A 26,286-nucleotide genomic window follows, 5' to 3' on the forward strand; every position below is an offset into this window, starting at 1 on the left:
CAGTCTGTATAATGTATAAACACAACTTCATTCTTTATAAATCTCTCCAACAGTGTAGCATTAGCCGTTAGCCACGGAGCCCAGCCTCAGATTCACTCAGAATTAAACTTTTAACATCAAAATAAATACTTTACTCACATAATTCGAAGCATGCATACAGCATGCATGACGAACATCTTGTAAAGATCCATTTGAGGGTTATATTAGCTGTGTGAACTTTGTAAATGCGCTGTAATATAGTTGACAGCTCGTTTGGCAGGAAGCTCGCGTCTTAAAGGGGCGGCGTCGAGTGAAATCAGTGCATAGTTAATGGTGCCCCAAAATAGGCAGTTAAAAAAATTAATTTAAAAAAATCTATGGGGTATTTTGAGCTGAAACTTCACAGACACATTCAGGAGACACCTTAGACTTATATTACATCTTGTAAAAAAACGTTCGCGGGCACCTTTAAGAAAAGTGAACATGTTAACTCTTTTATAGTTATCTAAACATCCCTTAAACCCACATCACCACCACACACAGTAATCTATTTAAACTGATGTATATAACTGAGGTATTTTGAGTTTTCAAGCTACACCTGTGGTGGGTGTGTAATTGTAAATGTCTCATTGTTTTTTTAACATTCTGTGCCCATCATCCGTTATTTCCGCCACTTTTCATTAAAACATGAAGTTTTATTTCACATTTCTTTTCTTAGTTTCGCGTTGCCTCTCGTATTTAGGTATTTAGTCCTCAAACATGACAGTATTTTTACCATGACTGATTTGGCTCAGGCCCGCGCCTGCTCACACGCGTTCACATCGTTCTCTTTCTATGAAACCTGTAAACCTGCAGGTTCTAACTCTATAGCGACAATAACTCTATAGCGGTTCACCAGAGCACTGCACTTATTTCTCATTAAAACTACAATCTAATGGATTTCCCCTGATTTCTGTCCTCTGCGCGGCAATTATTCTTTCTGCGTGGCCGCGGCATCAGAAGTGCGCGGTAGTAGCAGGTCATCCGGGTACATTTGCCTACTCTTTTCTGATATGCTACTTTTGTCACACGCTGTTTTTCGCCTACTATATAGTAGGTAAGAATGCGATTTTGGATGCAGCCGGTGTTTTTATGAGTGAGTAATTGAGTCATTTTCTGAACCGATTCGTTCAAACACTGATTCATAAGAATGCAAACACAACTGTTGTGTGTTGTCCAGAGACTCGCAAAGGTGAACCAACAGTGGGTTTGTTGGGAGCTAATTTTTGTTACTCAGTATTAACTTCTTGATTATTGAACTGTATTTTTGCAAAATAAAACTCGCAGTTGTGCTTTTGATCTGAATATCACGTCTACCGAACAAGGAGCTTAAATATTGACTACTTGTTTATTAAAATATAGAACAATTGCAATCCAGCTTCACTGATGTTCTGTAGCCCTACAACATCATTCTTGCTCATGTGACAGTGCTAAATGTAACATTATTATGTATTACAACATAATCCTTATTCTCATTAATCCCAGTTAATTAAATTCACCTCCATCTAAAAATAAACTCTTTTGTGTGAAGCCGGTGAGTATCATACATTTGTGCTCAAGCTTGGTCAAAATGCATAACAGATTACAGATCTGTGTGATTCATCCTGTCATCTTATCTTTGGCTCATAAAGAACTGATCTCTCTCGATCCATAAAGCCCTAGCTTGGCTTATGACTCTTGAAATCATTTTCCACTCATTCTCAGAAAGTTTTTGTATTTTATCTTCTGTCAGAACATTTAATGTGTCATTTCGCTCTCTGAGAGAAGAGTGAGTGTAGTCATTTGCATGGTAATGTGTTCCAGGGGCCACGCTGGCAGGGTGAATGAGTGGGTGGCCCTGCGTTAGCTTCAACATAGGGCTCTTCTCATTTCCTGTCAGGCAAAGAGAGAGAGGACACCAGCCATCAGTTGTCATCATCTGAGCGCAAGATTAGAGATCAGATGGCCACAGGCTTTGTTCAGCGCTGTTTTTTCTCTCAGCCTTCCTCTTTCATGTCTCCACCAGGGAATCTGCAATCTGTTGTGTGTGACGACACACTGTTCTCTGATGTAATTATGAAACTGTCACTTTGAACAGTCTGAACTTTATTCCATTCATCTCCCAGATCAGATTGTAAAGCTTCATCATAACTGGCATGGACACAAAGAGTCACCAAAGAGAAGTGTTTAATGGAACTTTAACAGAAATGAACAAATCTTGATATTCTTTGAAGATTTCAATGACTTTTAAGAGGATTCCTCATAAGATGTAGTGTGTTGCTGTTAACAGGAACTCCCATTATGAAATCTTACCTGAGCAAGTGAATTGAACATTCTGCATTGGTGGATTTACATTCAATATTCTGATCCTGCTCTTTCATAGCTCAGGAGATTTAAAGGATCTTGAAACCCTAAAATACTTTTTTTTAACATGATTTATAAAACAAAATGGCTCATAAATAAATATATATACGTTTCATTATCCTTCAATGTGCATTCTGGAGTTCTGTCATTCTGTGGATTAATGCCACCAATAATAATTTGTCATTTTATCCCACAAGTGTCTCTTTCTGTAATTTACAGCATTATGTCAGTATGTGGTGACAAGTGACTTTCTTGAATTATTTACTGTGTCAATTCATCCAAAAAACACTGATTCATAAGAAATAAACAGGTGGCTGTCTTTGGAGTCATTGAATCATTCACTGATCATAACAAGGGATTCTCTTTATGAGAGAGTATTTGAATCATTCTCTTAAAGGGATAGTTCACCCAAAAACAAATATTGTGTTATCATTTACTCACCCTCATGTTGTTCCAAACCTGTATGAGTGTCTTTCTTCTGTTGAACCAAAGTCCCTTTAAGACAAGTCATTTCACTCAGCAGCCATCTTTGAAACGCCTCTTGGGCATCCTGGGCATCCATGCAGCTCCTATCTCTTTGAATGGGGAAACATCAAATTCTCCAAAGCTGTTTGCCAAGCTTCCGATTAAATTTCATATTTGAAATCACCAATGAATTCTGACAACAACCGTTTCATATTTTTTTTTCCAAACGCTTGAATCATGATAAAAACTGTATTTTTTTAGGCTCGATCGAGCTAATGCGCATGCGCAGACCTAAATGCGCGTTTCTTGTGCCTCATTTCGGTGGCGCACGTCTGACTGTTTCTATAGAAACCAGTGCTTCTAACGGCCGCTGCAGTGACGGGATGACTTTACCAGTCAGCGATTGGCTCTTATTTTGAAGGCGGGACTTATTCCGCCATATTGCGCGTTACACTTTCTCCCATTCAAAACAATACCTGTGACATGTCTTGTGTTATTCTATAGTCTTTGGTTGAACACAAAAGAAGATATTTTAAAGAATGTTGTGAACCAGACAGTTGATGTTGGGAACCAGACATCATCACCTCCCTGGTTCTCAACATTCTTGAAAATACCTTCTTTTGTGTTCAACAGAAGAAAGATATGCGTACAGATTTGGAACCACTTGAGGGTGAATAAAATTTCAATTTTTGGGGTAAACTATCCCTTTAAATGATTAATTCTAAATGCTGATTCATTTAGCAATGGAATAAGTGATTTGCTTAATTCTGAACTTTGTACTAGCATTATACTCTTACTATTTCGGTTCCATAGAAAGATGAAAATAGTTAGAGTATTATGGTAGTGTGTGGTTCTGAGTGCAGCCATTCTTTTTATGAATTAATGATTGAATCATTCAGTTAAATGATAAATCCAAAATCAGTGATTCATTTAGGAATGAACAAATGGCTGGTTTTATGGCTAATTCAGTCATTCATTTAAGAATAAACATTGTCTTTGGTGTTTATCTCAAAAAAAAATTGGAAAAATGAAAATACAAGCATATAACAATTGTTGACATACACTCTAAAAAATGCTGGGTTAAAAACAACCCGAGTTGGGTTGAAAATGGACAAACCCAGCAATTGGGTTGTTTTAACCCAGCGGTAGGGTTAAATGTTTGACCAACCTGGTGGGTAGTTTTATTTAACTCAACTATTGTTTAACAATTACTGTATTGCTTAATTAAAATTAATAATTATTAAACAATAAACATTTATTAAATTGCTTATTAATAAATTTATATTAATAAACTATTAAACTATTACATTTATATTAATAAAATATTAAAGCTTATTAATAAACATTCACCTTTTGTCTATTATTGTTGCCTCTAATTGCATCTGGTTTTTAATTTCCCAACTATTTTGGGTTCATTTTAAGCTAGCCATATAGCAATTTTTAAACAATAGTTGGTTTAAATAAAACTACCCAGAAGGTGGGCAAACATTTAACCCAACCGCTGGGTTAAAACAACCCAATCGCTGGGTTTGTCCATTTTCAACCCAACTTGGGTTGTTTTTAACCCAGCATTTTTTAGAGTGTACAGTAAGGTTATAGAGCTATATGAGTGTGGATAGCTAAGCTCAGATGATTTCGTATTAGAAAAATTTGATGTTTGAGTTTATATTGAGGTAATCTCAGATTGCATACATTGGTATCTTGACAAATACGGGCTTAAATAGAGACATGTTGAGATATTTTCTAAAATTCAAATGCATTCGACATCTCCCTTGACCTGCCAATCAGTCCCATTGCTGTTTGTGACAATTGACAGACTAAAGAGATCTCCATTCTTTAGTGGATCTGTCATAATCTGACACAGGTCTGATTGCAAAGCGTCTATAAATGATCAATGCGAAACATAAACTCTATTCTTTAGCCGTTCCTGTGAAGGCAGATAGCTCTCTGTCATTACACGGGAACTGAGACTCAGTCTTTATTGATTTGCTCTTGGGAAAAGTCTCTTGGTTGTCGCATTGAAGCACAAACTCCATGACAGACAGCACTGCTGGAAAATTGAAACAGTGTATTGCACTGCGTTTCAGTATGTGATGCCGTGTCACTTTCAATGTCGTAGTTTCATTATCCTCTGTCACATCTTAAGGTATTCTCTTCAGACGTGCACCTCGTAAACTGCTGAATGTGAAATTAGACCCCATTCGTCAGTTGGCACCATAAACATTTTATTTAGCTTTGGGTTTGATTCCAAGATGCGCTGCAGCGCTCAGAGACGAGGTCTGATCGTAAATCTGCTCAACATACGCGCTCAGTGCACTGCAACTGCATTTTATGGCAGGACTGTTTCACAATCGCCTGTTTTCTGTGACTGACCTTATTAGTCAACAGAGAAGCCCACACAGGCTTTGACCTTCTTCCACATGATTTCTCCCTGTAAGGGACTTTTTAAAACTCAGTTATGACCAAACAACTGCATGTGTATGTGAGACTAATTATCTCTTTAGTCCTATTAATATGCTACTTATCATTTGAGCTTTACCATTTGGGAATGAGGCTGATTGGCTTCAAATTACTGTTTTTGTAATTATAAGTTGTTACTGCCTTTTAGGTTATGGCATACTGAATTATTTACTGATAAGTAAGTGATAATGTTTAGTCCTCTCTTCATTAAAAACCCCAGCATGTTTTAAATTATCATCTTTCTAGTATAAAAACTGTCAAGAAAAATTGTTCATAACATTGTGAAAATCAATTGGCCTTGAAGAAAAGATGAACACTGCAAAAATATTATTAATTTAAATGTTATTATTAGTTTGATTCTGCATTCCAAATTACTTTTTTCTACTTGTAAAAAAGTAAATACTGTATATGTTTTCTTAGAATATATTTAACTGTATGCATCACATCTTCCTTTAGTTTATGTTCTCTCTCAGCTATCTTCTTCCAGTTGTTTTTTGTACATTTTTATTGGAGTTTTAACTGGAGACACTTGAGCTTTTCTAGTCATCTATCAAGGGTTTATGCTCATCATAAAATTAATACTGAAGTCTTGTGAGGCCATTTTTGCCAGTCGTACTGCAAAATTTGCATTTCATGCTTGTTTGTAATCTTATTTGTATGTTGTTTTGGATAAAAGGTGCCTAAAATGAATACATGTAACATCCATTTATTTTATTTTATTATATTTTTATATTATTTTCAGGTCTTACTATCTGTTTAAATTTGTGTTTCAAGCATTTTTAGATATTTTTACAGGAAAACAACTACAGTGCGGTAACCATTTTGAGTTGTAAGATGAGATATTCTAACTTGCATTGATATAAAAAGAATGATAGTGGAGAGATACGAAAGTAGCAACAGTATCTTATATAGAAATATACAGTTTATATACAGAAATGTACAGTTTAGCAGTCATTTGAATGTTTGACCATTCAGTCCTGGCATTTCAAGTATTTCTGAGGGCCATGCAAAGGTGAAAAAGTGTATCACCATCTGTGTTTTTGACATTATTACACAATGCACACACTTCAGCAAAACTTTCAATTCAGCAGTACCATTTCTCATTTCAAGTACCAACGTTTCTCATTTTTTGTGAATGGATTCAGTGTTAATAAAAACAAAATTCCTGACTTTTATCTCCAAAGTGGTTAAGGATAATAAGGAAACAATGTGATTCTGTTCCGGCATTGTGTTATGCCACAGTCAGCAATAGCAGAGATATTGTGGTATTTCCTGAAATGCGATTTGAGCATCTCCGATCGCACGAAAACAATCCACCCATGGAAAATGGAAGAAATGCTGCTTGGAAATCTCTCTCTAAGTGGAGACAGTATTTGCTGTCTCTATGTGAAGGTATCTTCTCAAATCTTAAATGACCCCTGCAATGCTGTAGCTGACTGCACCAGATTTTAAATCCATACCTCAGTGCGAAAGAAAGATAGTAAAGGCTCTTTCATGCCCTTGTGCTTCTGTTTTTGCTGTTAAGGGCCTTTGGATATGCTGAGTCACATCCCCCCAAACTTAATTAAGTTTTCATTAACTGTGCATTATGAGATCAAACTGGTCCTTGTTTTATTCATCCAACGAATGACCCGATATTCTCTCACTTGTTAATCAGGTGGCTGCAACATAGTGGATGAATAACTGGGCTGGTAAGCCAAAGGTTAGAGGTTCAAACCCTGGAAAGGATCTATCTATATCAATATCTATCTATATCTATCTTTATCTATGACTGTCTATGTCTGTCTGTCTGATCAATAACCCTCAAGTGCTTCATATTGCTTCAGAATCAAAGCAAGCGTGAAAGATGGAAATGTTTTTAGTGGACAGAACAGATGGAGTACGTAGAATTTACTATTTTCTTGAGGTTTTAAACAGTGAAGCATATCAGCCATGGCTGCATTTTCACATGATGCATTGAGCACTAACAGGCTCCCTAGTTGAATAACAACTGCAGGGGAAGCTTACTAGCCTGACTCTTAAAGGGACAGTTCACCCAAAAATTTAAAAATCTGCCATTGTTTATTCATTCTCATGTAATGTCATTCTAAACCTGTATGGCTTTCTTTCCTCTGTGGAAGACAAAAGGAGAAGTTCAACAGAATGTTTTTTTTTTCTCTACAGTGAAAGTGAATGAGATGTGGGGCTGTCAAGTCCCAAAGATGTTTGCTGTACACAAATTTAAAATAAGAAATTATTAACTTTGCATTTGCATATTTATTTTTTTATTTTAAAATTAAATATTTGTATTATACATTAACATTTCTATTATAAAATGTCAAATTTTTGAACCAACAATGAAAAATACCTTTAAACCATTTATTAAAGGTGCCCACAAACGTTTTTTTACAAGATGTAATATAAGTCTAAGGTGTCTCCTGAATGTGTCTGTGAAGTTTCAGCTCAAAATACCCCATAGATTTTTTTAAATTATTTTTTTAACTGCCTATTTTGGGGCACCATTAACTATGCACCGATTTCACTCGACGCCGCCCCTTTAAGACGCGAGCTTCCTGCCAAACGAGCTGTCAACTATATTACAGCGCATTTACAAAGTTCACACAGCTAATATAACCCTAAAATGGATCTTTACAAGATGTTCGTCATGCATGCTGTATGCGTGCTTCGAATTATGTGAGTAAAGTATTTATTTTTATGTTAAAAGTTTAATTCTGAGTGAATCTGAGGCTGGGCTCCGTGGCTAACGGCTAATCCTACACTGTTGGAGAGATTTATAAAGAATGAAGTTGTGTTTATGAATTATACAGACTGCAAGTGTTTAAAAAATTAAAATAACGACAGTCTTGTCTCCGTGAATACAGTAAGAAACGATGGTAACTTTAACCGCATTTAACAGTACATTAGCAACATGCTAACGAAACATTTAGAAAGACAATTTACAAATATTACTAAAAATATCATGTTATCATGGATCATGTCACTTATTATTGCTCCATCTGCCATTTTTCGCTGTTGTTCTTGCTTACCTAGTCTGATGATTCAGCTGTGTGCAGATCCAGACGTTAACTGGCTGCCCTTGTGTAATGCCTTTGATAATTGTTGGGAACGTGGGCTGGCATATGCAAATATTGGGGCGTACACCCCGACTGTTACGTAACAGTCGGTGTTATGTTGAGATTCGCCTGTTCTTCGGAGGTCGTTTAAACAAATGAGATTTATATACGAAGGAGGAAACAATGGAGTTTGAGACTCACTGTATGTCTTTTCCATGTACTGAACTCTTGTTATTTAACTATGCCAGGGTAAATTCAATTTTTGAGTCAAGGGCACCTTTAATCTTAGTTTATTAATACATAATTAAATAAAAAGTTGTATCTGTTGTTATATATCATATTAGATCTTGGACTTGAGCTAACACGAACTAACAATGAAAAATACTTCTAAAGTATTTATTCATCTTTTTTCACAGACTTGAGCTAACATCATCTAACAATGAATAGTTGTATTTCTATTGACTAACGTTAACAAAGACAACTGAGTAGTGAAAAAAAATTTATTGCTAATTGTGTTAATGTTAGTTAGTACATTACTAGTGGGATCTTAGTGTTGCTAGTTTTAGCAGTATTACCTGGAAATTCAATACTGATTATAATTACACAGAAAACAAACAATTTTGCTGGAAAATGAAAGCATGGCAAAACATTAATGATCATAATTTTCAATCAGTTTTAGCTCATACAATATCACAGTTTTATTTTGCCTACCTGACAAGTTTAATCCTCGGGTTGTGTTCGGGTTATTTTGACCGGGAGAGGATTTTCTTTCTCTTGAAAATGCTAGTTAAAGCTGCAGTCCGCAAGTTTTTTGGTGTTAAAAATTTACAAAAATTACATAATGAAAATATACAACATGAATCCATTTTCCAAAATGTGTTTTTGTCTTATCCTGAATCATTATGGTACACTTATAATAAGTGTTTATATTCGGACTATTTCAGACCGGACTGGTAGGACCCGCCGCAGGGTATCACAGAAACTGCGTGACTCGCCATAGACTTACATAGAGAAAAGTAGTTCCGGCTAGAATGTTCCTCCGCAAAATGCGTGCAGTTCTGTTTATTAACCGCTAGAGGGCCAAAAATCGCTAGAGGGCCAAAACATTTTTGTAATATTTTTCCCCACCTTGTTACACTTGTGGTGTTTATTTAGTTGAATATTGACAAATATACACAAATAATGCTTTTTTTTTTCACTCAAAAACTGAGGTGCATAAGCTCAGATCAATGAGGCCTAAGATCAGTCAGTTCCAAAATAACAAAACCTGTCCTAATTGAAAGAAAATGACTTGACAAAAAGATTGAATCCTAATATTTGGTGAAGATATATCATAACAAGCGATTTATAAGCAATTTTTAAAAGACTAGTCATTTTTGACCATAAACACAAAAGATGTTACAGGATTTTCAATACCACTTAAGGGTTAAAAAGTAGATTTCGGAGAAGAAGATTTCACAACCAAGAAAATTAAACACAAAGGAAGAAATTTGGAAGAATGTTTATAAGCAGATCTCACCCCTAGACTCGTATATTTTCCTACTATGGTAGTCAATGTGGGCGAGATCTGCTTGGTTACAAACATTCTTCCAAATATCTTCCTTTGTGTTCAGCAGAACAAAGAAAGGTATACAGGTTTGGGACAACTTGAGGGTGAGTAAATGATGACCTATTTTTCTGTCAGTCTAATTCTCACTTCTTCTGTATGACCCTACAGCACTGACTTGTTTGCCATCAGAGCTGATGAGTCAACCAAAAATTGTAATTATTGGTCGTATGTGTCAGCAATAGCTTTCTGGCCAGCTGAGGTCAATGCCATATTAAATACTCTTCACTGTGATGTTGTTGTGTGGAAAAAGACTAATGTGCCTCTTTTAATTTGTTGAATACGCAGATGCACTGATGATAGAGGCAAACAAGGGTCAGGCGTGATTGCCGGGAACTATGAATAAATGCATTAAAATGGGCATGGATGTGAGATTTCTACAGTGGTAATGGACTTACAATAATTCTGGCAGCCTTCGCTAAGTGAGAGGGATTAATGGTAAATGGAAGCTTGCGCAGGGAGCTGCCGAGCCCATGGGAGAAGGATTAGAGAAGGGCAGGCTGCATGCCAATGAGCCGAATCATCTGAAGGGTTGCAGCAAAGCTTGATGAACTAACCAAGCCAGACACATGCCAGCTGAGATCATGCACATAGGCACACCTTTCCCAATGATGGCAAGCGGAGGCTATTGACTGTGATGAAATATTGGAATTACAACATGGTGAAAACTTTCGACTTTTTTTTTTTTTTTTTTTATCATACAGGTCAAATTCATGTCAGAGTGACACATACATCATTTTTCTGCAATGTGCACAAGCAGAAAACACATTGACAGTACACTAAATGTATTTATCAACATGGTTCTTTACAAATATAATTTTTTTTTTTTAAGCAACAGGAAATAATCGAACAAACCCTGCATATTTTGACAAAAGATGGCAGACTTGACTAACACTTTATTTTGTTGCTTCCCCAACGGACATCCTACTGACTATAAGTAACATTGCAACTACATGTCAACTTATTCTTCTAAAATGAACCCTAACATCTAATCCTAACAGTCTACTAATATTCTAATGAGTGAGTTGACATGTAGTTGCAAAATTACTTATAGTAAGTAGAATGTCTAAAGTGGACCCAGACTTGCACTTTTCTATTCAGTAAATTTAAGTGAATTCAAGCAGTTTATGACTTTTACTTTGGGATTGGGTTCTGTTCTTTGTAGATGAATTTACATTTATATAGTATATAAATAAATTACCATCCAGAAGTTTTGGGTCAGTATGATTGTTTGTTTTTGAAAGAAGTCTCTTATGCTAACCAAAGCTGCATTTGCTTGATCTAAAATTTAGTAAAAACAGTAATATTGATAAAGGTTTTTACAATTTTAATTTTTTTTTTATTCCTGTGATGGCAAAGCTGAATTTTCAGCATCATTTCTCAAGTCTTCAATGTCACATGATGCTTCAGAAATCATTCTAATACGATTTGGTGCTCAAGAAACGTTTCTTATTAATATCAACGCTGAAAACAGTTGATATTTTTGTGGAAACCATGAAGAACAGAAAATTCAAAAGGAGAGCCTTTTGTAACAATGTAAAAGTTTTTACTATAGTAATTTCTTCGTACTGACACCAAACTTTTAAATGAGTCTAAATGTAAATATGATTTCATGACGATCAAGTTTGAAAGCCTTCTTAATGACACAAAATGACAGTTATTTTACAATTCATGGCTATTATTAGGGAAAATACTTGATGTGTTTTTCCGTAAGAGCTGCAGAAACACTGAAAGCCCAACACTTGTTTGAAAAGGCTTTTGATTGCTATCCTATATGGTTGACACTTGGTCCAAATGGAGTGCCAATGCTGGCTTTATTTTTATGTTCTTTTTGCCCAGAGCAATTCAAGAAAAGCAATAACAGCTCAGAGAGTCTCATGGCCTTGTGTTATCTGATAGAAATGACAGGGCAATTATTTCATCAGTGAAGTTATAACAGTGCTTTATGTATGGGCGGTTGTTGCTGTATAATGTAAACTTGACTATAATAAAATATGAAACGCATATAGGGGATATGGTACTAGTGTGCACTCAGGAGTGATTCTGATCCATCTTTCATTCGTTCTCTCCAGCTGTGCAATCTCTGAATAGCCTGAACGACCAGATCGCTCACTTCATGGTGAACAGACCCAACGCCATGAGCCACGAAGAGGACACCTTTCTGCCCACCGAGAGGGATACTTTGAGCCAATCCATGGCTCTAATGAGACACCTGCTAATGGATGCACAGGTAAAAACATCTACTACCTTATTAAATGTATGTTGTTTTTACTTAGATTTTTTTTGTGTCAGATACTTCAATTTAACCAGTTACCAGTCAGTTTTTTCAACATCAACAAAAGCGATCTTTATACTGCAAAGTGGAAGAGATTCTGCATCTGACATGCCATTTATGTTTATTTACACAGACTGTTTAATGCTGCTCATGTACATATATTTACACAAAAATTGCATAAATAGACTATAAATGAAAATAACTTATAAGAAGGCAAAGCTGCAATATTATGACAAAAATCATTACTGTTTATTATTGCTCTTGATATTGTAATTTGATTACATTGGTTCTTCACATTGGTTATTTCTGTAGCATGAAAAACAAAATGGAAGAAATAATATATAGAAAGCAAGCAAAGAACTTTCACAAGCGGTGTACCGCATAACTTCGAATCTCTTACTTGCATCTTTCTGAACTTTGTTGTTTATACTATGAGAGAATTCACAAATGCAGATTCACACGCACTGAACGACTTCGGCTGAATGAATCAAAACTCCTCTGATTGGACACTGCATTCATAAGCTCAACAGAAACATGTGTGATTGCTTTTAATGAAATATGATGCAAGATGATCAGATCTACTGTAAATGTAATACCGCAAAAATCATTGATTTCACATTGCACTTTAATTGTTACAGCCGTTATAGATCTTGCTTAATTGTGCTGTCTAGGGGCATTTTCTGCCCCCCATATTGAATTCAGGGGACATTTTTGTTCATTTCAGTGGCATTTTTGCCCCAAGCACCCCTTAATTTCCGACCATGGTTGAGTGTCATTTAGAATTGAACTGAGAATGTCTTTTAAATTCCATTGCAGTTCCTGAATTTGAATCAAATTTGATTTAAGGTAGCAAATAGGACTCAGAATTGTAATTTGAATTTAAATTTATGGAAGTAAATAGAATTTGCTAACTGACTCCACTGTTTAATTTTAAATTTTAAAACATTGGCATGTATTAGATACACTATTATACATTATAAAATGTATTAAATTAGATTATATACCCATCTGTTGATTTAAACAATATAAAAATATTGATTATATAATGTATTTCATTTTTTTTTAACAATAGTAAACTATAGAGAATATATCCAATCAATTGGGAAACATTATTTAGCATTATAGTATGCTGTAATACTGTTAATAATAGCTACTGTAAGTATTCTACTGTACATGTCGGGGAATAAAACAGCATAATAATTCAAATTAATTAAATTCCTGCTCAGTTTCCCTGATGAATGTATTTGAATTCAGTACATTCCTCATTCGATTCAGATTCCAGTTCAACATCCTGTGTGGCCAATTCCATTAAAATTCACACTAATAAACTGACAGGGAGACTATATTAAATGTTACATTTATCTATTATAATCATCTTCATTTATCATAGGTTAATTAAGTATTTAGGATCATAATAAGCATTTTACAACAGAAATTCAAATAAAAACTAAATCAATTAACACTAAGCAATTAATACCTTTCTGATGCCTCTGCAGCCTTCTTGTTTCTAAAGGAGCTGAAAAATGATTGTTATTCATGAGAAGACGAGACTCTGAGGGAACATCAGCGGTTGAGCTTGTGATGACTCATTCCTAATTATTTTCAATGGGGACATCATGAAGAAATTTCAACACATTAATCAAGGAGCTTTAGCCTTAGGCAGACCTTTGTGGCATGACACTTAACTCCTCCTGATTGCATCTATGTCACACAAGCTTCAATAAGTCAGGACAACACATCCACGCCACTGGATCCAATAATGGCCCGGTCTGGACAGACACTGTCCACAGGCACACTAAAAACATAATTTGCAATCATAGAAAGATTTCAACTCAAACCTCTGGTTTATGCCCAGAGGAAAACACGTGACTGCAGTTTTTCTAGTGATATTCCTCCATCCTTTGAGTCACAAATGAGACACAAACATCTCTTATGAACCAAACTGCTGGTGTGCTCTTTCCTTCAGTGGAAGCATGTGCACTACCATTTTAGGGTCAGTAAAGAAATTAATACTTTTATTTTGCAAGGATGCATTAAATTAATCAAAAATGACAGAAATCTTTGTAAATAAATGTCTACCCCTTTAAATAAATGCTGTTATTTTAAAATTTCAATTCATCAAAGAATCCTGAGGAAAAAGTATCATGGTTTCCACCAAAATATTAAGCAGAACAACCATTTTTAACATTGATAATTATAAGAAATCAGCTTATTTTAATGATTTCTGATGACAGGAGTAATGGCTGCTGAAAATTCAGCTTTGCCATCACTGGAATAAATGGCATTTGAAAATATATTGAAATAGAAAACGGCTATTTTAAATTGTATTAATATTTAACAATATTGCTGTTTTTAATGTATTTCTGATCAAATAAATGAGCATAAGAGACAAAAACATTTAAAAAATCTTTCTTTACAGTACTGTATGTCTTAAAGGCATAGTTCACCCAAAATGAACAATTTGTTTATCAGTCGAAGATCTCTAAAAATCATAATTTCATTTTTGGGTGAACTATCCCTTTAAGACATAACTGGCTGCTACAGTAGGTTGATGTATGTTTAGGTAAAGTGTAATTTTGTTCTCAAACCATCAGACTGCAGTTTTGTTTTGTGCCACTAGAGGTGCAAAAATCACATTTCACCTATAAGTAATCTATTTAAGTGCTTCCTTTATCTGTATTCATTATGCTTAATGCTGAAGATGTTTTGGCAGTGCTTTTGGGGTCACATTGTGGTTCACGCATACAGGGTCGAGAGGAGCCGATGTCGAGAAGGACCAAAGCATTTTTAAATGTCGTAATTTGAATAACTGAATGTCACTTTATTGAAAGAGACGCATAAATAATTTAGTGCACCCCTCTTCTCTGCACCATTCAAAAATCATTAGCTCTCTATCCTTCTTTGACAATAGATACTGCATTTAATTGGCATCGTTCTTTCCGACCTGGAAAACAGTGAAAAGAATAATCAAAGGAAGCATTTGCTTGTGTGGGTAGTCTGGGACCAAAATATTTTATGTGCCTCAGGATGTTGGATAAAAAGTATCCACTACCTGGTTTCACTGTTGTTGTTGAGGGAAACTAGTCTCTCTGTGCTGATTCACTTAATTGTTTCCTACTTCCATCTCCAGGATGTATGTCAAGGGAATGTTTGTCCGCAGCACAATGCCTGTCAGAGGCTTTTTTATAAAGTTCTTTCCTGAACATCGCAATCTTTCCTCCTCATCTAACGGAGCTGTTTACATACACAATAGAAACACCACTCTGGCTTGAAACCGTGAATGCTAAAGTTAAAAAAACATCTGCTAAGTGCCGAACAAGTTACCCGCTGGGCGCTTGCTTAGGCAGCTACATTGAGTTTGATTGGTGGATTTTACAGTTGATTTTCCCTGTGCATCTTCTCATAACTCTCTCGCTCATCCTTGTTAAATGATGAATGTTCATGCTGACGAGACATAGTGATGTATTTGGCTAATCAATTAGACACAACGCAGATAGGTTTGATTGATAACATGGCTCGTCCCCATTTTTCAGAATATATTTCTTACTCGCAGTGTCATTGATTAAGCAGAAAGTAATTCAGCGAAAGGCCAGCGTCTTCAATTGTGGGCGGCTACGTGCCAACTGTGCAGAGAGATTGTTAGCCCCAAGTCGCTTTTGCTTTTAGAGCTGGAGTACCAAGACTTTATGATGGATGAGCATGAATTTATGAATAGATACTGGGGCACAGGTGCTGGAAATGTTGGGGAAAAAATCGAATTGCAGTTATTCTGATAAAAATTGTGATTGCGATTTAAAATGCGATTTAAAAATAAAAGCCTTCAGGTTTTCTTTGCTTGTTTGTAGGCCAAAAATGTTGTGATTATATAGTAGTGGCCAAAGGGGATGTCTGGAGGGGATCAAAATATGAGAAAAATATTTTTGTTTTTAAATATATTAAATAGGAGGGAACAACAAAACACTAAAATTGGTTAGGGTATTTATCTGACAAAATTATGTGGTAAAAAAGGCGTAAACTACAGCCATAGGTTTTATTTTACTATGCAAAAAATGCATAGAAAAACAAAGAGTTCACAGGAAAAAGCATACATTGACTACAACATAATCAGTTATTAATATTTTGTTGGTTCTCTCTTGTTTTTGCATGTTCATAATTTCTTTGTTTGACATCCTGGCCAAAATTTACGTCCGCACAATTTTTCATTGCATTATCACAAATATAACAATTGACTCCAAGCACAACTATGCAATATACAAAATATTTAACAAATTTTTAATAATTGAATTAAAAAGGCTGAAGTAAATTTTTCTAGGCCGGAAAAATCACTTTTGGCCACTACTATATATCAATATATGTATATAATAATAATTGATATTATAATTTTTAATATTCACTAAAAAACAAATATTCTAATAAAAAAAGAGTATTTAAGAAAAATTAGTCACAGCCTTTGATATTTGAAAATTGCACTCGTATTGCATATTTTTGTCATAATTCAATTTTATTTAGATTAATTGTGCAGCCCTAGTTTTAAATCTCAGATATGGAAACCATTATAGAATGTGAATGTGAAAATGAAAATGCAAGTTTATTTCACTGCCATGCATTTTCACACTCTGGCAAAAATGACTTTCCCTAAGAAAGATGAGAGAGTTGAGGGGTTATGCTTCTTTCATTATGGATTTTGTGCCAAGTTGAATCTGATTAATATTTTGTGGCAGAAATTTGCATTATAGAAAAACAATATTATTATCTGCACATCTTTAGCTTTATGTTAGTAATCCTTCACTATCAGACAGGGAAATGAAACTGCAGTTTCAGAGATTATTGAGAGGATAAAAATCACTCAGGGCAATCAATGCACCAGTTCCCTCATTTTATTTGTAAAATGCACTATAGTATTTAGATAATCAGGCATGATTTCATTGCTCTGACAACATGAGCTCAGAACCTTGTACTTACTTATGTTGATCCTATATATGAGTCTGGGGCTAAAGAGGAATCCCAGATGAATATAGTGTCACAAACTTCCATCTGGCTGTTTTTACTACGCAAGCAGTGCCAGTTATTGCCTGAGGGGATTAGCTGGCTACATACAAATACACAAGACTATAGGTTAAGACTCTAAAACAGCGACAACATGAGTCCTGACTGAGAGTTTGCTTCCTTCCAGTGTTTTTTTTTTTTTTTTTTTTCGTTTTTTTCCATTTATGAGTTATCTTGGAAGCTCTCCACACATTTTGCAGAGCCTAGTGAGCATTAACTGCCAGAGCTGCCCTTGAACAACATTACAGTCCCAATTCATGGCGATAATGGACAAGCACTCCTGTGCAAGACTATATTGACAGGCTCATAATCGTGGCTGGAAGTCAGGCACATTTCCAGTATATCTGGAAGGAGATACGTGATGGAAAATGTGCCAAGGACTTCAGTCAACATCAGCACAACGCTTAAAGGTACAATATGTAAAATTTTTGCAATAAAATATCCAAAAACCACTAAGCTAGTGTTATATATTTTGTCCAGTTTATTACTAACAATATCTCTAATGTTTTCAACTACTTGTAAATCATGAGAAAATTCCCATTCTAAACAGTGACACGGGGCAGTGCAGTCGCCTGTCAATGACGCAGTTACCTTTGTTACCGCCTTTACTGACGTAGAAACCACATGACAACAGTGCCGTGGACAAATGCGGAAGTAGTGTCTAGCGTCCAGCAAACCACTAGCTCGCTTCAAGCAGTTCCTTATTTACTTCTTGCACGTTTTATGGTGGATTGTGTTACTTATTTATGGAACATAATTACTGTTTACCATCTGCCGCTGGTTCTGTCGACAAGGACAGCTCCCGTAAACTCATGACCGGAAAAGCGGAAGCGGCGCCGGCGGCTGTGTCATAATAAAAGTCCCGCTGCTCGTGAGGCGTGTGTTGATCAATCGCTCCAGCTCCTCGTTCAGCTCCCGCAACCCTCGGTCCTGCTCTGCTTCATACTACAGTAACGTTAATAATCGCATCCACGAACATGAGTTCTTCCAGACTCCAATCCCTATTCTTTTGCACCGTCCGTTGAGATGGAGACCACATGTCCCAAATTTCCGCTCTAAAACTTGGGGTCATCAAACTACGCCTTTGTTTTGAATAGGCTTCTAGCGACCTCTAGCGGAAAAAAATATCACAAATTGTACCTTTAAGTTGCATCCAAAATAAATTGCTCGTTGTCAGACCTCTTTCTCCACTGTCAGGTAATTTGGGCATCATGGTCCCTGAGCCTCCATTCAAGAGCATTTCAACTTTATACAGTGCACGTTAAAGGGTTAATGAAATGAAAATCCTCTCATTTGCTCACCCTTAAGGTGATGATACACGGTGCAACTTTTTGAGCAATGTTGCTGGGCAATGTTGCTGGGCAATGTTGCCGTCAACGGGCAACCTGATGAGACACAGGGCAACTAATTAGGGCAACGGACAGTTGGCAGCAACTAATCAGAGAGGAGCAAATCTATTGCCAACCCAAAAAATACTTTATTATAAACACTTGTTAGGCACTTTATTTCAACTTTTCAAATATTTTCTTAATTTTAATTAAAAATAAATGCTTTTCCGATCTGATTTTTAATAGGAAATGGGAGAAGAGCGAGTTTGGCAAAAGGCGGATTCGAACCTGCGTCGATTGCGTCAAAAGCTACATTCATGTGCCATACGCCCTACAGACTACACTACTACAGACGTTAAATAGCTTAATAACAGTTTACACACATTACATTGGATAGTTGTTGCTATTTTAAGCATTATATGAGGTAAATTCCCTGTTTTGGGTTGACGCATGACAACTTACTAGCGTAAAAAGATATAAGTTCACAGACCTTTGTCTGTAGACCGCTGAGAGGCCGCCATCTTGTTTGAATTTTTTTCTGAAATCTTCGAACCAATCATGTGAACGGCTGCTAACATTCTGATTGGAGGATCTCAAAAAATTGCCCACGACCAATCTAACGAATCTAGATATAAATTTGTTGCTCATTCTCAGTGGGAAAGTGCCCAAGCATCGTTGCTCAGCAACATTGCTCAAAAAGAAGTTCTTTGTAATTAAAGAAATCGGAGAGATTTCTGTCCCTCCATTGACAGTCTATGCAACTACAACTTCGATGCTTCAAAAAGTTCATAAAAAGATCATAAAGCTAATTCATATGAATTCAGTGGTTTAGTCCAACTTTTCTGAAGAGACACAATCACTTTATGAGATGAACAGATTTAATTTAGGCTTTTATTTACATCTACACATTGATCAGCGTACATAAACAGAAGCTCAACCGTACTTGCTTGGTGCGTGAGAACAAACCTCATTGGTTCTTGCGGAATCTCAATCATGCTGTGTAGCACTCGAGAATGAACCTCATTGAGTCTCGCATGTCAAGCAAGAATTGCTGAGCTTCCGTTTACTATAACATATGTGTGCGCTGAAGATGAACGAAATTCTTATGGGTTTGGAACGACATGAGGGTGGGTAAGTGATGACAGAATTTTCATTTTTGGATGAACTAACCCTCTAAGCCTAATTGTTCTTTTGAAAGCCGTGCTGTGTTTTGACCTCAGGAACTTCAAAATGACTCGGTCAGGATCCACTCTAGAACCTTTTGCCACTGGAAAATTTTCAGTAAATTAGGGCACAGTGCAGGTGAAGTGCTTTTGTGTGCCATGCTCTTCATCATTAATTGCACTTATCAACAATGTTGACAGCCTCTTAGGAAATCAGGAGTGTTTTTTTTTTTTTTTACACAAGCACTTGCAATTACATTACGCCTGATTTTTGACACTTCCCTCCATCTGTGCACAAGAAAATTAGAGCCTTTTGTATGTGCTAAACATTAACCATATAATGCCTGCTGTATCGTATTTGATACAAAAGGCCTCTAAATTATCAACATGATCAATTTTGTTAAAAAACCTATTGTACACAATTGACTACATGCCTTCTGTTGTCTGATTGATAGTGTATACCTTTTTCTTGAAAGTAAAAGGCCTTTTAGTATATTTACCAGCTATATATACCAGCTTCAGGTTGTGGTTCATGTGTCTTTTGCTGTGAAATCTTTACTGAATTATATAAAGTAAATGTAAGAATACATTTTATATTTTAGTAATATTTCAGGATGAAAACTTACTGGACTGAAGCAACTTAGATTTACTTGATTATCACATCAGGCTTTTTTTATTTGTCTCAGTCATTATATTGCACTGAATTATATATTTTGCCCCCTACAATTAAACTATACAGAGCTTTGATCATAAAACTATTTAAATATCATCTTACTAAGACATATTATATATAGAGTGACAACTGATATTTGTTTGCATTTTATGAGTAGTCTGCTATACTATTATAAATTCTCTAGCTGTCAGAATTTCTTCTTCTTTTGGACACAGCAACTGCATCAAATTGGGCCTCTGAATAAAATTGAGGTAATTTTTCACACATGCAAACATTTTTAAATGTATTTGAATGTATTATTTCATATGTCAGGCTTTACAGGGATAATAACTTTTCATTTTACAGTTTTATTTTACGTGCAACCTCTGTGTAATATGGCTTGATTATCTATGATCTATATTTAAATCAGATTTGTTAGTAATCCAGTGCCCACTTTTCCTCTAATTTGTCGTCTCTTTGTGCTTATTTGTTGCATGCTGCTGAGGCCTCAGTTCTATTGTGAAAGATCATCTAGAGGAAGTTTTAGCATATTGAATATCGTTGGGCAGATTGTGATAGGTAGAAAATTAATTTGGATAGAATTTCCAATGTTTCTCTTTGAACGTGCTCCAGGAATTGATTGCTTCATTTGTCATTTGCACAGATGAATTATGTATGTGTTGCTTGCTGGAGGGGAGGGATTAATCAAATGCATGTTGATAGGTTGTGTAAATGTGTGTGTGTGATGCGACAGAACGTGGCCTGTTTGCATGCAGAAGTGTTGACTGGCAATGACAGCTCATACTGCCGACTCTTTTACACTCAATGATGTTTCCTGATTGGAACTGAGGACTAATTATAATGATGTCATATATTTTATCCCCTATCCACTGTTGAACTTCATCTCCAGACAAGTTTGGTCTAGGTCAGGGGTCTGGATGAGGTAAGAGTGGCATAACAATCAAGATTGAGGGGATAGACAGACGAGCTGGCTATATAAATTAACCCCGGCCAGAATCCCTCTGGATGTAAACAGCATAGAAAAACCAATCTTATAACATGATGAAAGGCATGATCTCACTTTTGTGTTTCGCAAAATAAGAAATGATGGGTTTGCCACTAACTGCCTGGAAATGTGATTGGAGCTAGTTTATTCCATTATAATGCAGACTTTTGGCAGAATCGCATCTTTAATTACTTATTGACCAATCAAAGTTGAGTGGAGTGAATGCAGGCGGAGGCGTCATGATTAAATGGTTTCAAAGGCTGCGCTATTGATCAGTGTGGTTTGAGTTGCACCCGCTGGGCTGTTTCTTGGCTTCAGCATGTAATGTATACAGTACTCTTTACTGTTTAATAGAATCATTCATGAAAACCCTTGAGAGAAGTGAGAAAATGACTCAGACAAGAATTACCAGACATAAGCATTGTCATGTTTTAAAGGTGCCCTAGAACGTTCTTTCACAAGATGTAATAAAAGTCTAAGGTGTCTCCTGAATGTGTCTGTGGAGTTTCAGCTCAAAATACCCCATATATTTTTTTTTAATTCATTTTTTTAACTGCCTATTTTGGGGCATCATTAACTATGCACCAATTCAGGCTGTGTCCCCTTTAAATCTTGCGCTCCCCGCCCCCCTGAGCTCTCGACTATAAAAAAGTGCATAAACACAGTTCACACAGCTAATATAACCCTCAAATGGATCTTTAGAAAATTTTCGTCATGCATGTTGCATGCATGCTTCGATTCATGTGAGTAAAGTATTTATTTGGATGTTTACATATGCAAATATTGGGGGAGTATATATTAATGATCCCAACTGTTACGTAACAGTCGGTGTTATGTTGAGATTCGCCTGTCCTTCAGAGGTCTTTTAAACAAATGAGATTTACATAAGAAGGAGCAAACAATGGTGTTTGAAACTCAATGTATGTTTTTTCCACTGAACTCTTGTTATTCAACTATGCCAAGGTAAATTCAATTTTTGATTCTATGGCACCTTTAAAACTTATATACCTGTACCCTTTATTTTTTTTAAACCTTATATACTACCTTTAAAAGATTGGGTCATTTGAAATTTTTTTGTGGAAACCATGAAACATTTGTAATACACTATTACTAAATAGTCAGTCATACAGAGTAAATAGTGAATCTGACTCAATATTTAAGCACAGAAGCAAATAGATATCACAGAGCATTGGTGGGTTGGTGTGAAACGGTAAAATAAAGACCCACTCATGCTCTCTTTGCATCTTAACTCTTCTAGACCTCAGTAGATTTTGAGAGCTCTCGTGTGAATTCTTAAGAATTTTCAGAATAAAGGGTTCAGTAGGACAACAAATAGATTGAAACACAGAATCAAAAATAAGAGCAATTGCTCAGTTGAGGGTATTTGGAGGGGAAACAAAAACAATTTAGACTGCTTGTATTTAATTTTAATTAATGCATTTGAGATTTATGTAAGGCAGCAGGGGAGCAAAGAACTGAAACAACAATAACAAATCTATTGAGCCATATGGACCCAGCTGCAAATGATAATGTAATACATTAAGTCATAAAATAAAATGTCTCAATAAATAAAGTATAGAACAGGTAAAGTTTATTAATGTGAAGTTATTTATCCTAAAACAAACTCTTAATTAACAATAGACAGATAGACACAATTCATGGTGATTAAGCCAAGTAATTATTTAGTTATATATATATATATATATAAAGTGTTTTATCTCTATTATTACAAAAAAATAAATGTTATTTTGAGGCCAATACCATGACATGGCAATTAAAACAAGAGGGTAAATAACAAAAGTGTGGAATCTTTTAGAGACATATTTTCAACTAAGATAAAAGGTAGTTGAAATCATTTCTGTGCTTTGATATTCGGCACACCTGTGTTGTTTGCGGTCAGATTTCGCCTTATTAAATGTCAGGTGTTCACAGCCATTACTGTGAAACAGACGGGCTGCCAGGGGGCTGTATGGATTCTACCGTTGTTTGAAGTGTAAAAAAGCAAATTACATCGTAATGTGGGAATAGTGCAGAGATCTGGAGATCAGCCCATATACGGAAATGATTGGAAGGCTTTCATCCAATGTCTATCTGATCCAGAAATAGACTGACTTGCCTTTATTGCTAATTCTGTCAGTCGTGGCAGTCTAAAGAGAGCTGAGGCCATCACTGACTCTGATTTTCAGGGAGTCAGAATATCTTTCTGCAAACTTGTGCTTGTGTAAAAAGTGGAATAATCTATATGAATTTTGTTACATTTTGTCATAGACTGCATCACCGAAATAATATATAGACATATTTCCCATTTTAGAATACTAAAAATATTATCAAACAGATAATTTAGAAGTTTGGGGATTGTGACCAAAAATGTTAATTAAATTAAAACAGTTTTTTAGAATATAATAAAGAAGCTGTCCTACATTCATTAGTCTCTCTGTGCTTGGAAAACTGCAACATCACCAAAAAAAAAAATAGAGAGAGAAATGAATAAATGTATCGGTATTGGTATCGGCGAGTACCAGAAAAAAAATATCGGTACTCGTACTCGGTCCTTAAAAAATGGTATCGGTGCATCCCTAATTAAAAAAAAAAAAAAAAAAAAAAAAAAAATATATATATATATATATATATATATATATATATATATATATATATATATATATATATATATATATATATATATATATATATATATATTTCGACATTGTTCCTATGTCCCAGTTCCTATTATGTTTTCTGTAATTAAGTGAGCATTGCTTATCAATTAAGGTTTGATGGTTTTTTTGGCTTATCTACATTTTTGCAAACAATAACTTTTTTTTCTCTCTTCGAAACAATTAATCTGTTGAACACTCATATCAGATTGAATGCAGTGAGGCTTGGGCGCTCTATAATCAAGTATGTACTGTGGAATATATGACATTTTGATACACTTCATGTGGCAGTTGTGACAGCTCCATCAGTTAAATAGATATTTCCACTGAGACTTGCAAAAATGGCTCTATTTTTTAGTATGCTTTAACCATGCCTACTGAGCTGGAAATGCTAAAGAACATCAGAACCATTATTACCTTCCAGTGCTTTTAACATTACTTCATTTGGCCAGCTCAAAGACTGTGTTAACCCAAGAACATCCTGATATGCTTTCTGTATATATTCAGAAACATGCATATGTGTTGCATTGAATGGACTTATTAAGTTCTGGGCTACTTTGTATTTAAAAGCTAGTCTGTCTCTGTTATAATTGCTTTTAGTGTGCTGTAGATAATGGACTTCAGCAATTTTTGGCCATTTGACAAATGCTTTTCATCTGTTTGTTCCTCCACAATGTTCCTGTGGTGTTGCATCCATGAAGATTTTAAACTGTGAATAATTTATGAGAGGCATCTTCTTCCCTCAGCTGGTAATCTCTGCCCAGAAATGGTGACAAACAATACAAGTCTATTGTTTATTCGTTCTAGCCCTTGTTAGGTTCCATCTGATCCTTCTCTCTTCTTTAGACTTTTTGTCAAGTGCCTTCTATGCTCTTCATCCTGAATTTCTTTACCAGCTGTGTTTTAAATTTAAAGTGGTGGCAAGGACTACATCTGAATTTAAATCCCTCACCAAAGCAGCTGTTGTCTTCCGTGAACCTCTGTGGAATTCAAAATCGGCACGTCGTCTCTCTTTTTTGTGCCTGAGGAGAAGTGGTGCCGGAATTACGTTCCCTGCCGACTGATTTCTGCCAGTCACAATCTGTTCAAGGCGCCCATTTAGGCAGCGGCTGGCCTGAGGCATCTCGAAGCGTGGCGAGCCACTTCATCTCAGAGTGATTCCGTGGAGGACTTCACATTGATAAAATTTTCTTGTGAAAACTGCTTCCTCAATGGCTATCAGTTGCTTGCTGAGTTTGTCAAACGGCACTTGGCTTTGTCTGATTGCATTGAATCTTTTTATATATGAGAGTGTGTCTTTTGAGAAAACCTTGGTTCCGTTTAGCATAACCTCATTCCATCAGGTCCAGAAAGAGTTTTATTTGCATTTTATATTAAAATGTAATAAACATATTAAAATGTGGTTTTACTCTTATGTCACACTTTAGAGCCCTATCCCTGCTGCTGAATGTGCATGATATACCAACATGTAGGGGAGACAGATGTCTTGTTTTTATCTGATTTTGCTAAGCTGCTAGCTGTAAGGGTCAGCATTAACATCTCTGATGCTGACACTCTCAACAAGATGACTATTGACTCTTTTAGCTGCGAGATTTAACCATTTAACCCCTCTCTTACAAAAAAGTACTGTGGATGTGTGCTATACAGTACTGGCCATTGGCCAAAGGTGATGTCTGACTGGGGATATTTGCACAATATTTGCTTTTAATGACACTTCAGGTTCTATTAAACAATCAGAATATGATTGTTATGTTGGGAATACACAAAACCTGGTTAAGGTATTAAAATTGCCCATTCTCCTGGGTAATGGCTCATTAAACTTTACGCATATATCATGCTTAACTTCTTTCCATTCCTCCTTAAATCTTCCCAAAGTCTAGCTTCACTGGAACACCTGCATGACTTACCACAATTCAGGTTTATATTTTCCCAAAGGTTCCCAGTGGGTTTAAGGTCAGGGGACTGGGGCGGTGTGATTGGCATTGTTATCATGTTGAAAAATATACATTTGATCCCCAAACAGTTCCTCCATACTTGGCTACATTGTGTTCAGCAGGCATTCTATTCCCAAGCATCGGTCGATTTTCAAAGTGCTAGCAACTTTGTAGATCTTTTCAACACCTGCTGCAGACGCGCGTCCCCAATACCATTATGTTTCCCATGCTGTGCTTAAAGGTGCAAGCATGAATTTGGTATTAAATCACTTAATTCGTCTCC

The 26,286-nt window shown here is 35.8% G+C and overlaps 1 protein-coding gene across 6 annotated transcripts in view; it reads left to right on the forward strand.

Moving 5' to 3' along the window:
- kaznb (kazrin, periplakin interacting protein b) overlaps window positions 1-26,286 on the forward strand; it is a 182,868-nt gene that overhangs the window by 31,522 nt on the left and 125,060 nt on the right. For all 6 annotated transcript variants that reach the window (XR_010895334.1, XR_010895335.1, XM_067388090.1 and 3 more), the window contains exon 2: window positions 12,018-12,175. Coding sequence is in view for 4 of the 6 variants with exons in the window: in XM_067388090.1 (XP_067244191.1) it covers window positions 12,018-12,175 (158 nt within the window). In the remaining 2 variants the exon portion in view is untranslated. The remainder of the gene's footprint in view (window positions 1-12,017; window positions 12,176-26,286) is intronic.

The sequence above is a fragment of the Chanodichthys erythropterus genome, chromosome 6, assembly GCF_024489055.1.
Source record: "Chanodichthys erythropterus isolate Z2021 chromosome 6, ASM2448905v1, whole genome shotgun sequence".
NCBI lineage: Eukaryota > Metazoa > Chordata > Actinopteri > Cypriniformes > Xenocyprididae > Chanodichthys > Chanodichthys erythropterus.